Source organism: Lichenostomus cassidix, chromosome 2 (assembly GCF_008360975.1).
Source record: "Lichenostomus cassidix isolate B80296 chromosome 2, HeHo_3.0, whole genome shotgun sequence".
Taxonomy (NCBI): Eukaryota; Metazoa; Chordata; class Aves; order Passeriformes; family Meliphagidae; genus Lichenostomus; species Lichenostomus cassidix.
The window spans coordinates 89,887,278-89,900,673 of record NC_139482.1 but is presented as its reverse complement, the minus strand read 5'-3'; the positions used below and the strand labels follow the sequence as shown (position 1 = coordinate 89,900,673).

Sequence of the window (13,396 nt, the reverse complement as noted above, 5' to 3'; positions counted from 1 at the left end):
AGGCAAGTTCAGGATTGCATAGCTTCTCTCAAGAAGTTCAAAACAGCACGTGTCACTGCTGGAGCTGATTCTGCATGATTTATGTGGCTACAGTATGTGACATATATGCCCCATCACAGTCTCATCTAGAAAACACTGCCAGGGTTGTACTTCAGGTGAGCTTTTGCATGGTGGGCTAGGAACCAGGTTGGCTGGGTTTGTTATGATGGGCCATAGACCATCAGCTGTGCTGACTCACCATGATGCCTGATGGGTTTTTGTCCTTTTTTCTTTATACTTTTACACTCCTTTTATATATCCTTTTACCCTTCCCCATTCCTGTGCTTTTTACTCCCTGTATCTCAACCCTACATGTTTATAGCCCTAGTACCCTTGCCCTGCTCAGAATTCTTTGAGGAAGATGAAACATCCCCACAATATCAAAAGCATGAGGCACCAGCCTTGAACAGAGCCCCATCACTGAGACGTGTTTTGTAAACTAAGTTGTAACCTTTTTGGGGGGAGGTAATTTTAATAAAGGGGCAATTACTTCATTCGTTAGACTTCTCATTGGAGACTTTTAGATAAGTATGCTAATCTACAGGGTCCATAAATTGTATACGGGAGATATCGTCGGAGCTTGAGTTGTTGTGGTGCACCTGGAATCCTATTAAACCAAGGTAATACCCTTTTCCTATACTGTGTGTCTGTGTCTCAAATTTTTATCAGCATTTAAGGCATCAACCACACAGCCTCCTTTCTTCTTCCTAATTTGAACAGTGACTTAAACTGCTCTTTTAGTAAGAGGTGGGCTCAAATGTGGCATTTTGCATTTTGTAGGCTCTGAGTAAACAAGGCTGATAGGGATGAACAGCAGCATCCATGGGCATCTCAATCTAGTTTCACCATCGTCATTCCCACTCCATAAACAGCAGAGGCAGCAATGTGGACTCTGGAATCTGCTAGGTATCTTCACCCAAGAGAAAACATCTCCTTCTCCCACCTTCCCAAAGCCATGGCAGAGGACACAGCTGTACTGGGTTCTTCTATCCCCTTTTCTACTTTTGGCCAAGCAGCAGCTTGGGGTTCTGCACATCCATCCACAAGCATCCCAAGGCCTGTAGCATGACACAGGTGGCAGCACGGGTTTCTAAGCCAACCCACAGAGTCACCAAGGCTATGTCCCTTACTCCAGGCTGAAAACAGAGTTGAACATCCTCTCCTCACCCCTCCCTGGGGGAGAGCAACCTATGGATAAAATCCAGCATGCGAGCCAAAAGCAACACCACCCAAAGCCTGGGAAACAGAAGTGCAACATTTCCAGTGGAAATGAAGGATATGATAAACCACATTATTCTTATCTCCTCCAAAAACTACCCAACTTTTCATGCCAGATTTATTTTCTCATGTAAAACTACCTTGAACCAACTGTCAGTTCAGGGATTTTCTCTTTTTTTTTTTTTTTAGAAAAAGAAAGAAGCAGAAGAAGACATGCTTTCGTCGGAGCATGGAGAGGCTCCACCTAGTTTTACACACCTACACAAGCCATGTGTGTTCAGCTATTGCAGCAAAAGGTGCAATATGTTTACAGAAGGTGTGTCTTGGTGTGATTAGCAAAGCAAATTGCAGCAAGTTGCTGATAACTGCCATAATGGCCTGATTATTAGGGCCAAGGCTGGAACATTTAAGAAGGTGAATTCAGGATGATGGTCTGCACTTCCCCACCACCTGTCCCAGCCCAGCAGGCTGGCTAAATGCTCCCTAAATTATATCTGCTGGAACAAACCATGTTAAAGAGAGAGCAGCCCTGTACAGTCTACAACACCATGATACGATCAAGTCTCTGGAAACAGAGGCTGGCCATACTGTGAAGGAGTTTTCCAGGTTATTTAATGTTCTATAGAATGATTCTCCCAAAGACAAGAAGGTCTTGACAAGACAGAGGGCCAAAAGCCTTCTTAAGATTTCAGATAATAAAGGGCTGTGCTTCCTCATATACAAACATTGTGAGAAGCAAAGAAGAAAGACAGTAAGACTGTAACAGAAGAAAATATTTGTTAAGAAGTTGTGGGGGGGGAGGTGGGCACAGAAAGCAGATCTGTTTAAGAGAGACTAAAAACACATTAAGAAAAAAATGTCTAAAAAGACCAAGTATGAGAACTGACTAAATCTGTATCATAAAAGCCACAAATTTAGGAAATCCATAGGGCCATCTAATTCCAAATTGTTAGAGAAAGACTACAGAAGCTCCTAGCTGACCGAGATTCTGTATGTGCAGATGAGAAGGAAATTCTGTATGTGACAGTGGAGAAACTCACTTGACTGTTATTTTACTTTGCTCAAGTGTTTTCGATTTTCATCTAAGATAGTGAGATGCACTTGACCTTTGCACAGAGACATACTATTTCCTACACATGCATGCAAAAACTTACTTTAGTGAGAGTAATTTGATTGAGGACAAGAAAAAACATTTTGCAAAGTAATAACTCAAAGAAGTTATTGTATCCATCACTATAAGTGAGGTGTGGATGCACCTGATCCTTATAGATAATGGTTTACAGGTAAAAGCACTTTTTGAATTTAAAAAAAAAAATCAATTTTTGCTTACTATCAATCACAGATCTGGGAACTTTGTCAATTTAAAAACTAAATCAGCTGAAACCAAGCACTAATTTAGATGTCAAAGGAAGTTCAGTAAGTCTACCAAAAGCTGGAAAGAAAAATGGTTAAAAAATAATCATGTGAGTTCTTCTGGAAAATATTTGCTGGGGATTGTTAAAAGCATAATGACAAAGAAAAGTGACACATTTTTACAGAAGACAGAAAACAAAAATAGCAAAATATCCTAAATATCAAAGCAAAAGTGGAAGCATTGCTTCATTTTGCAGTACTATAAAACACAAGCCTTCTCATTAAAAACAAACAAACACAAAAACACAATCATAGTGAAGAATTATTTTTACCCCACTTACTGTATAAGGAAAGAATGAAATGTCCTAGAGAAACACTGCTTTGAAGGTCTAAAGCCTGTTTATATATGCAAGAAATCCTGCCAACTAACACTAAAGTAATGACTAAAAGGTATTATGATTAATACAGTTACTAGTAACCAATTACATATTTCACAAAAGCTCAGAAATCAAACCAAAAAATACCAACACCAAAGAAATGATCACAGCGTTACAAAACTGCTTTACCAAGTACAGCTTTAACAATTTAATGCAAAGCCTTTTGCTTGTAAGAAGTAGTGTGCTGTGTCTCCTGATCAGACACAAAGCATGGGAATACCCATGCCAAAGCCAGCTCTGGGCACAAGGTGCACCGTCAGGTATATGTTTAGAGGGAAGGGATTTGCCAGCAAGGTCAGGCTGCTGCAGCTCACCTCTTCAAAGAGTTCAAATTTCCTATATGGGCTGCAAAAAAAAAAAAAAAGTCACTGCAGTTGTTTCGCCCTTAGGTAAGAGATGAAAGAGAAGCTCCAGAGTGAAGTCAGACAGTCACTGGGGGCTGAGGAGGAAACACTCAGCTGCTGTGCCTTTTTCCAGAACAGGGTCAGGTTAAAACTGCTGGCAGGAGTAGCTGTGATTTTTGGAGCAGAAAAGAAACCAAAACCTACTATCAAAGCTTATTTTGGGAACTTGCTAGCAAGATACTACCAGATTAATATCCTGGTATAATTTAGTATTAATAGCCCGGAAAACAAAATAAACCATAGAAGAATGCAAGACTCTGAAAGAATCAAATTCAAATACGGGAACAAACAGGAAAAACAGTTTTGAAAGTCTGAAACATCTTAGCACAAGATTTTTACACCAAAGTCAAACATAATATTCCCCCAAAATAAATAATATTGTAGGTATTAATTATGGTGACAGAGGAATTTAGGCATTTGTATATATCTAGCTATCTATACAAAGACTCTTAAAAGATATATACATAAATACTTAAACATATACATAAAATCATACATATACAAAAATTATATAAAGAATCTCTCTCTCCAAAACACAGAAAATTACCTAGAATTAAAGAATGAACCTCTAAAGCTTTTTTTTTTTAATAGCTGAAAAATATTTTGCAGACCCCATTCAAAATTTTGGGGGCTTTTGTGGCTACTTAAAATAATTTTCCCAGTTAAGGAAAGACAGGAAAGAATTAAAAATCCATTTCTTTGTGATCACAAGTAAAATGAGCCCCAAGGGCTGAATCAGGCTTCCACCATAAAAGACACAACACGAAATGCTAAATCGGCACAGAAGTGCCTATTCCTGACTTGTTCCTTTTGTACCAAGAGTCAGCCAAAAGGCAGTTTGTGTTATTTTACAGAAACCATCCCCAAAATAAGGGAGCAATCCATCCCTACTGTGAGTAAAACAGAAAGAAAGAAAGAAAGAAAAAAAAAAAAAAAAAAAAAAAAGAAGGTAGAAGGTCTAAAATCAGGAATAATGCTTGAAAACAGCCCTTAATCTATAAGAACCCAAATAGAAAAACTGGAAATGTATTTCTTACATATTGTGATAAGCTGTAAAAGGCTAGAATGTATCAGTTGTCTGCCTAGTCCTACAGTCCTGTAAAACAAGCACACAACAAGAAGTCCCACAGGACAGGATGCAGATGTGCTGTTGCAGGGGGAGGAAGGCAGAGCAGCAGCAGCAGCCAAACCCCATGGCCCAGAGCTCGTCACATCACACTTACAGGGCATCTGCCCCAACAGGGCCCTGAGTAAGTCAAGGTCTGACAGAGGACACTTGTTGGTTTTAAACCTCCTATAATTGTTGCTTTCTTTATGAGTATTGAAATGAAGGGTAAGAAATGAAGGGTAAGTATGAAATGAAGGGTAAATGTCGGGAAGACAAGCTGGGCTATGCCGACAACATTATGATCAGAGAAAAAAAAAGAAAAAGAAATCACTGTGGCAGTGATGTAGCCTTGAAAGAGGTGTTCAAAGGCTGTTGAATCTCCATCTTTGGAGACTTGGAGGTTGGACTAGACACCCCAAAGTTCTCTACCAACCTCTATCCTTCTCTGACCTTATGGCTTACTTCACTTCTAGCCCTGTACAAACTGTGTCATCGTTTAGTAACTTACATTCTTATCCATAAGATTTTTCCAAATGAACATTTTTATGGATTGTTATATTTATTTGTATACTTTCAATAAAACTGAAGAGTTCTTGTATGATGAAACACATTATCAGTTGCTGATCTCAAGCTCAGACAGTTAAAGGAAGCAGAAACTGTCTAAATGAAACAATAGTAGTTGTTGAGTTCTTTGGGTCTGTGGGTCAATAGAAACAGGATCAGTCATCAAAAAAAGCATGTTGAGGTGGGGGGAACAAGAAGGAATAAAGATTTCCTGAATATTTTGTCTGCCGGGTATATGTTAGTAGGAGAAAGATCTAAATTTGAAATGAATCCTGGATTCATAGTCAAATATCATCAATCAATACATTATTTGAGAGAGTAATTTTAGCCAAACTATTCTTCTCTTCCTGCACAGTATTACCAGACATAGGTATTAGCAAATATCTGCCACATTTCTGTTCCCATACCAGGTCCAGGATGTACAACCTGCCGCACTAGGAAAACATTTTTTGGCACCAGCTTCTGATAAAGCAACACCTTGTGCAATCATTTTGCATAACACATTAAACTGATTTTATTCTCCCATTTTATTGGTATCTAAAATTTCCAGACTTGTCTCCACACACACAATAATATGCTGAAACAGACCAAAAGGCCATAGCCCAGAATAGAGTCTCCAAGCATAGTATCTGTCAATATCTCCTGAATATTTGATTTAAATTTTCTAGTTGATGGTGTTTCTTATGCTTTACAGTAAATGGATTTTTGGAACAGAGAGGTGGCAGAATTTGTTTTATCCACTTTCATGCATCAACCATGTATTGCAGCAGCCCTGCAGGAGGTACCCTTTCAGCAGCCCACCTGCCTTTCAGGCTGAAGACCTGTAAATTAGCCACTTCTTTATGAAGGCCATGCTGTAAGCTGAACAGCATTGGGTCCAACACAGATTTCTGTGGGACTTTATCAGTGACTCTGCACTGTTTAAAACAAACAAAAACACAAAGCAAAACAAACAAACAAACAAACAAAAAACCCACAAAACCCCCAAACAAACTAAAAACCCAAATAAACAAACAAAAAGCCAGAAAAAAATGCTTCACAGCTTCTACTCAGTTATAAATAAATGCAAGGAATTTCCACCTTATTTCACAGTTGTTTAAGGATCTCATCAAGTAACAACACACTTCTTTATCCATATAATTACAACCTTCAAAGAACTCAAATAGGTTTGTGAGACACGTCATCCTTGACAAAAGCCTTGTTGACCTTCTCAGCAGATCACACCTACCCATCTGTTACTAATTCTTTCCCTTACCACAGTTTGTAAATAACATGCCTGGAAAAGATCCAAGGCTTGCCAGCACACAGTTCTCTGGTTGTCCTCTGTGATTCCACTAAAAAAATGGCGCATTTGTCACCTTCTGGTCTTTGGGTACCAACATTTTTTCACTGATCACTCCTAAAATCTAGCCTTTGCATCATTTTGGTGAACAGCTGAAGACTAGTTGCCATCTACTCTAACTACTTATTTCCCACCACTGTAGCCTCACTCATCACCAAAATGTTCATTAAAGATCATAAATGGTCAAACACTACCCACCTTAAAAAAAACAAACAAACAAAAAAAAAAAACAAAAAAATGTAAGATTTTCCCTAGATTTGACATTTCAAACTGTATTCACTCCAATCTTGGAATGAAGTGCAATGAATTTTCTATTGCTTTGTGCTTGTGATACCTTTTTCAATTTTTTTTCCTTTGGACTCTTATATGGTCGTCCTTCTTTAGAGAAGGAGTTAAAAACTTCACTGCAAAATTTCCTTTGGGGAAGTTTTTTTTACATTTGCTGTGTGAGTTTGAGAGATGCTCTGTGACATTTCTGCCATAATTTAGATTTAACTGTGCACAAAGGCATGAAGCACCTGCCAGCAGATACAACAGTACAATACAGCCCAAGCTTCAGAAGGCAATTATCTTTGAGATTATGTTACTGACACTTAGTGATTCTTTTGGTTTGGATATATTTTGTCATTTCAGCATCCATATATTCAAATCTAAAAAGGGTCTGCTGTTGTAGCAAAATCTATCCACCTATTCAAATTATTTTCATTTCTAGAATAGTCACCCACACGCATCTATAATGTCCCCTGTTCAACAACTGTGACCTTCCATTTCTTCTAACATCCTGTCATAGAGAAATGGCAGAAGTCCAAATTAATTCATTGAAATGATTTAATTCTTCCCATGGAAATGAAACCAAAATGGTCCTTTTTGACCTACGGCCTACAGACTGCTTATAAAAGGAGAACAATAACTAAGCAAAATAAGCCTAGTGTCAAGCTTAAACTTATGATGAGAAGGCCTTGCATTTGCACAGCAGCTTTTTGAAAGCCATAGTAAGATTCATGTTTTAGATTCAGCACTTACAAGTAGAGTCGGTGAAATACCGAGGAGAGCACACTGGTATGAAGTGAATGCACAGAAGAGCCAGAGCTCTGCTTTCTCCATAGCTCTTTGCCACCATATCGTACAAACCATTTGCACTGAAATAAACTGGCTGAAGCCAAGCTCACGTGTACCATCAGAGAGGGCTGTGAGGAGTCAGTAGCAGCCATGGCTCCATGTCGTCCCCTATGGTGGCTAGCACACACTCAGAACTGGCTAGTCCGTCACTCTCACCAGCCGGCAGCTCAGTCACGGGAGAGCCCAAGATGGTACCACACAGAGTGTTTGAGTAAGGGCAGAACAGTCAGACCTGTTGTGCCACGCTGGCTTCACAGCTGCACTGAACCTGTAAACTAGAGCCACCTCATCAAACAGTATCTAATCCTTCGTTTACAATTGCCTATGCCATCATCTGTCACTAGTGTCGTGACTGTAAATGTAACTTGTCCCAGTAACTTGATGCCATGCCGGATCAAGCACAGTCCCGCCCGAGGATACGATTACACACCTCTGCTAGCAGCGTTTCTAGCCAGCTCCTGGTAAAACTGCTGATAAAACAATCTCCTTTAAACTGTGTGTCTTAAGGCATTTGAATACAATGCACAGCTGAAGTCTAGGAAGCGTAACATTCGTAAAGCTGGGAGTGACTGGAAAAGAATGCCGCTGCCTATGGTGACTTACCCAGGGGACAGCAGCAGCAACAGGAGGGGACAGCAGCAGGAGAAACGCGGCAGCGCTTCGTTGCTTTAGGACTGAAACCACACTACGAGGGCTTCGGTGTAAAACAACAGACCTGCATACCCACCACCAACACGCGACTTTGTGCTGTCTTGTGTAGGTGCTGCAGCCAGGCAAAGTCAGCAACGATCTTAACTTTGAGAGCGAACTTTGTGGTCCGAGAGCATCTGGATGGGGAAGTTTCCAAAAGCCTCCACGCTCCTGAGCGAGAGGCGCCCGAGAGAGACACGAGTACCCCGCGCTGCCCGCTGCCAGCAGACACTCCGGTTTGGCGGAGCGGCTCTGTGAACCACAGCAGCGGCACTCGCGGCTCCTCCGCCCCGGCCCCACCTGCCCCCGGCGCTACTCACAGCGGGTGCCAGCGCTCGGGCAGGCGGCGGTGCAGCGAGATGCGGTCGCTCAGGTAGATGTTGATCTGGTGCCGGCGGATGCTCTCCTCCTGGCGGCGCTTCTCGTCCGGGCTCAGCTCCAGCCGCACCGCCCGGCCCAGCTCCCCCAGCGCCCCCGGGTCCAGAGCCGGCTTCGCGTACACCGGCCGGCGCAGCAGCTCGGCGTCGGGGGACGGCGGCTGCGGCGGGGCGCGGCGGGCGGCGTGGCGGGGCGGCGGGCCGTGCCGCCACACGAGGAAGCCGAGGGCGGCCACCAGCCCCAGGGCGAGCAGTGCTCCCTCGCCCCGGCAGCCCCGGCCCCGCTTGCCCCAGCACATCCCGCGGCCGAGGCGGCCGGCCATGCCGAGCGGGCGGCGGCTGCCCTCTCACGGACACGGGCGCGCCTCCGCCCCGGGCACTCTCAGCGAAGTTCTCACGGACCCGCCCACGCCGCCGCACCCGCCCGCCGCTGGCTGCCCCGCCAGGAAGCCAGCCCGGCTCCTCCGCCGCCGGCTCCTCCCTCCTCCCCGCCCCGCCGCCGGCCAGCCCGGAGGGGCGCGGCGCGGAAGAGCTGGGCACGGGTGTTGCTGCGGGGCGGGGAGCGGTACCCCCGGGCAGGGGACCCGCCCCGCCTGTCCTCCAGGGCGGCAGCGCCCCTGCCGCCCGCCAGCCACCTCCCGAGGGAACGATGCCCCTGGGTTTCCTGGTGGTAGGAAGGCTGCTTGGCCCCCCGAGGGTTTCAGCACCCCAGGAAGGCACACGGCTCCAGCCTGCTCCGCGTTCACCCTGGGGACACAACCGGTGTAACCAATACCGGTCCTGACCCATCTCGGGGCAGGGAGGGAGCGGAGGTCATCCCGGTTCTGCCGAGTCACCCACATCTGGGATATGGGGAGGAGGGAGGAAGGCGTATTCCCTTTGCACACTTGCTGTCACCCTTCAAGCGAAAGCTGATTTGGTCACCCTGAAGCTTGAGGGACCTTCATAAGCATGGCAGATATGCGGGGGTACCCCCTAGCAAGGGGAAGGAAGTTCGGCTGGCGCAGAGCTGCCAGGACCTCTGCAAGCTGCTTTGGCCATTGGAAGTGACTGGGACAGCGCCAAGGCTTGCTGTCTACGGACAGAATTATACAGAGCTGCAGGACAGCAAGGGAGGGACAGTACTGAGGAGCTTAGGAGGCTGAAGGAAACAAATTGATACGCCACCAGGCTTCATCCATTCTGCTGCCTCTAGAATAGCATGTGGTTCAGAAGTGGAGTAGAACATGGGCTAAGAAGCTATGGGCATTAACAACAAGCTCTTTTGCTAGAGAAAGGAGTGTTCTTGGTTGAAGATATCAACCAATGTAGCCTCAGAGAGAGAAATCTAGTGAAAGACTAGTGAAAATCCCAAGGTTATTATCGAGATAATGGGAAGTCCATTCTAAGGCTTGACAGAATTATGGGGCGAAAACCCAGCAGTAGCACTAGTCAAAACTTTCAGATTTGCATCATACTCAAGAATATATCCATACTGCTTTTTTTTTACTTCAGCCCCTAACAGGATGCAGCCCATCTGTCTAAATTTGTGATCTGGAGGCTGTGAGATTACATGAGAATTCCTGATTTTGCATTTGAAATGCTTTAATGTAAATGTAACACAACTGAATACAGTTTCTCTCTCCCATTCAGCAGGGAGCTGAAACTGTTTTTGAGGTGTCATTTGCTCCACGCATTTTACAAAGGGACTGTTCACTGCAACATCCCCTGCTGTTGGAGGCCTGTCAAGATCAACCCAGCAGTGGAGTCTGGTCATCCCTACAGATGGACTTCAGCCCTGTACACAGCACTGGGTGGTGCTCACCAGCGCTACTGAGGAGTAAATGAAACTAACACTGAGGAAGGGAAAAAATTTCATCACAAAGAGTCACAGCATACAGCTATGAGCTCTTTCTGATTAAATAAAAATATTAACTAAACCTTTCAAAAAGCACTAAGAGAAGAAGACTAACCGCAACAATATGTAATTGTCCATAAGAATTCACATTGTAGTGAATGTAGTAGCTGAAATTAAGGGTATCTATTCCTTTCTGAAATATATTTGAATTGCAGGCAATATTTAGCTCACTTAAAATATGTGAGCTTATTGAAGGAATAGTTAACATAGATCAAACACCTACAGAGGTAAGTTAAGATGAACTGTTTGACACATGTATAATCATTAAAAAGAACTCTTATTTTTAGTGTGACATGTACATTACAGAAAAAAATAGAGGCATTTAATTTTGAAAAATATTTAAAATTTACCTCATTCAAAGTTTTCCTTTTCTCTTTTGTTAGATCTGTGTTTTCAGTAAAAACAAAGCAAAAATCTAAAATGGAAATGGAATGGGAAGAAGTATCAGCTGATAAAGGCTGCATTTTTTAATAAGTTGAAGAGCTTCCTGTTCTCTGAATTCACACTTTTAGAGTAAAAATAAATGATCAGATAATGTATTTCAGAATAAAGTTACTAGTTTTAGAAACAGCCAGTGCTTACATATTCTAAAAAAAGAGAAAAAAATTATCAGAAGAACATGATAGGAACATGATGTACAAATACTTTGGACACAAATAGGAAATTTGCTTAAGGAGAGGAGGATTAATTCAAATTATAAAACATACCCACTGGAGATAGCTTTGGATCTATGGGATCATTGTTCACCATTTTTTTAAAGGTGCATAAAATAGAACTGCCCTGAAACAGCCCATCCCCCCCCCCCCCCAGTTGCCACCTTGACTGCTCTTTTTCTCCTTTGTTAACACAAATATTTAAAAATTATTATTGAGCCCATTGTACTACACTGCCAAGGACTTTTTTAATTAATGTGTTTGCATTGAAAGTCTCTTTATTTGAGACAGCTGCATAGCACATGCAAAACACGGAATGAGCCACACCCTGTTTTGCCAGTGCAGGTCTGTGCCAGAGGGTCCTCGGAGCTTCAGCAGAAACCCTGTTTTAAAGAGTAGGCCTTGGGTGCATAGTGCAGAGGCAGAGAGATTCAGGAATTAAGATGAGAGGAAGAACCCTGAAAATAAAACAGGTTAAAACCCCAGACCTGATGAGTGAGATGGAAACTGTCGGCTATTTCGGGGATCTTCTATCAGACTGATGAATGATGTGCAGTTCTCCTAGTGATGTGTCAGTAAAATGAGGTGGCATTCAGTGGATTACTTGGGCAAGACCTCAGCTGTAGCAGTTTGCAGATCTCTGTAGTACATATATGTGCACATGTAGATGCATATGTACATCCATATGTGTACATAATACAATGTAATATAACATAAATATACACATACACACAAAATGCCTTGCTTAAAAGGTCACATACAAGCCAGGATAGCATAAAGACAAACAGAATATGAATGTTAAAGGCATTGACCACTATATTTACTTGATGTAGGTATGTATTGCTGGCATATACTTGTTCTTTTAAGCTAAATAGCAAGCATGAACTGCAGGCAGTGGAAGAGATAATGTACATAAAGGAAACTGAGGCCAGGAAGCTTAGCAGAAAATATTTGAACAAAACCGCAGGTCTGCCCACAAAGTATGGTATGATATGACATTCTAATGAAGGTATGTTTTGTTGGAAACCTGACTGATCTTTCATACAGCCTTGTGAAGACACAGTGAATTAAAATACTGAGTCGCAAATACTTTTTGAAAGTTTGTCAGAACTATGGCTGGCATATTGTGAAACATATAAATTAAGTAAATTCCTCATAAGGTTATAGCAGCTGGTTATAATAGACAAGATGAAGACCATTATTTAAAATTTGAACAAAGTCAAACAGATATTATGTTGTGAAATTAATCTTTGTCATCCTACACTGAAGCCACTTACTACCATTTGGTTTTTAGTAATTTTTTCAAAGTTGTTTCTGTTTCTATGCCTGAAACGACTGCAGTTAACATATGTGATTCCAGTGATACTGGGGAAGCATTTTTTTTCTGTAATGGTATTTCTAATATACGTGTCTGCCTTTTCATTAAGGCAGATAAAAGGGTCTTCACACAAAAGACATAGTAAAAATTACAGTTTTCTTTTTCTCAGAAGTATGACTTTCTTGTGATTCCCATCAGTAAGATTTTACAGTAGAAAATAAGCCTTTTACTCCTTGAATATCCATGAAAAAATGTCATCATACTTGGGGATTTGAGATACCACCATCCCCAGATTTTGGTAATGCAGATTATGAGTGAGTCAGCTGTTTCTGGTTTTATGGATTTCTTTGGAACAGACTGCTTGACTACTTGCATTTTTATATTTCTGAGATGCTTTTGATTATGATGGCAATTTTACAGTCTTCCATATTACATGATCATGAATTATATATGAGGTAGAAATTTGCTCATGTGTCACGGTATATATCCAGATATATTACATTCTGTAAGAGCAACAGAATTTTTTGTCATTACTTGGCCAATCTGTAGTTCTACATCATTGCATATTTGCCATATTATACTTACTTTACTAGTTCCAAAGGTGCATTACATGCTCTAATGGTTTCCTAGGCTTTGTTTGGTAAATGATGACTTCTGAGTCTTGTAGAACAATGACTCTAAGTTTATCTCTTTTATGTCACATTTTATGATGAATAGCACCAATAAAGCTTATATTTCCCTGCTGGTGTTTTGAGATCATTAGCAGTGGAGACTTATGTTAGAAAAGTTTCACAAATATTGACTTTCCATGTTTGCTCTTGCCTTATCTGTTCTGCACTTTTTGGTGGGCCTGTTCTATTCCTTGGACTTTTCTCAC

General features: G+C 42.0%; 1 protein-coding gene across 1 annotated transcript in view; it reads right to left on the bottom strand.

Moving 5' to 3' along the window:
* GALNT12 (polypeptide N-acetylgalactosaminyltransferase 12) overlaps positions 1–9,085 on the bottom strand; it is a 46,023-nt gene extending 36,938 nt beyond the window's left edge. The window contains exon 1 of the mRNA XM_085052321.1: positions 8,595–9,085. Coding sequence (XP_084908447.1) covers positions 8,595–8,974 — 380 coding nt within the window. The 5' untranslated portion in view covers positions 8,975–9,085. The remainder of the gene's footprint in view (positions 1–8,594) is intronic.
* Positions 9,086–13,396: the final 4,311 nt, after the last annotated feature.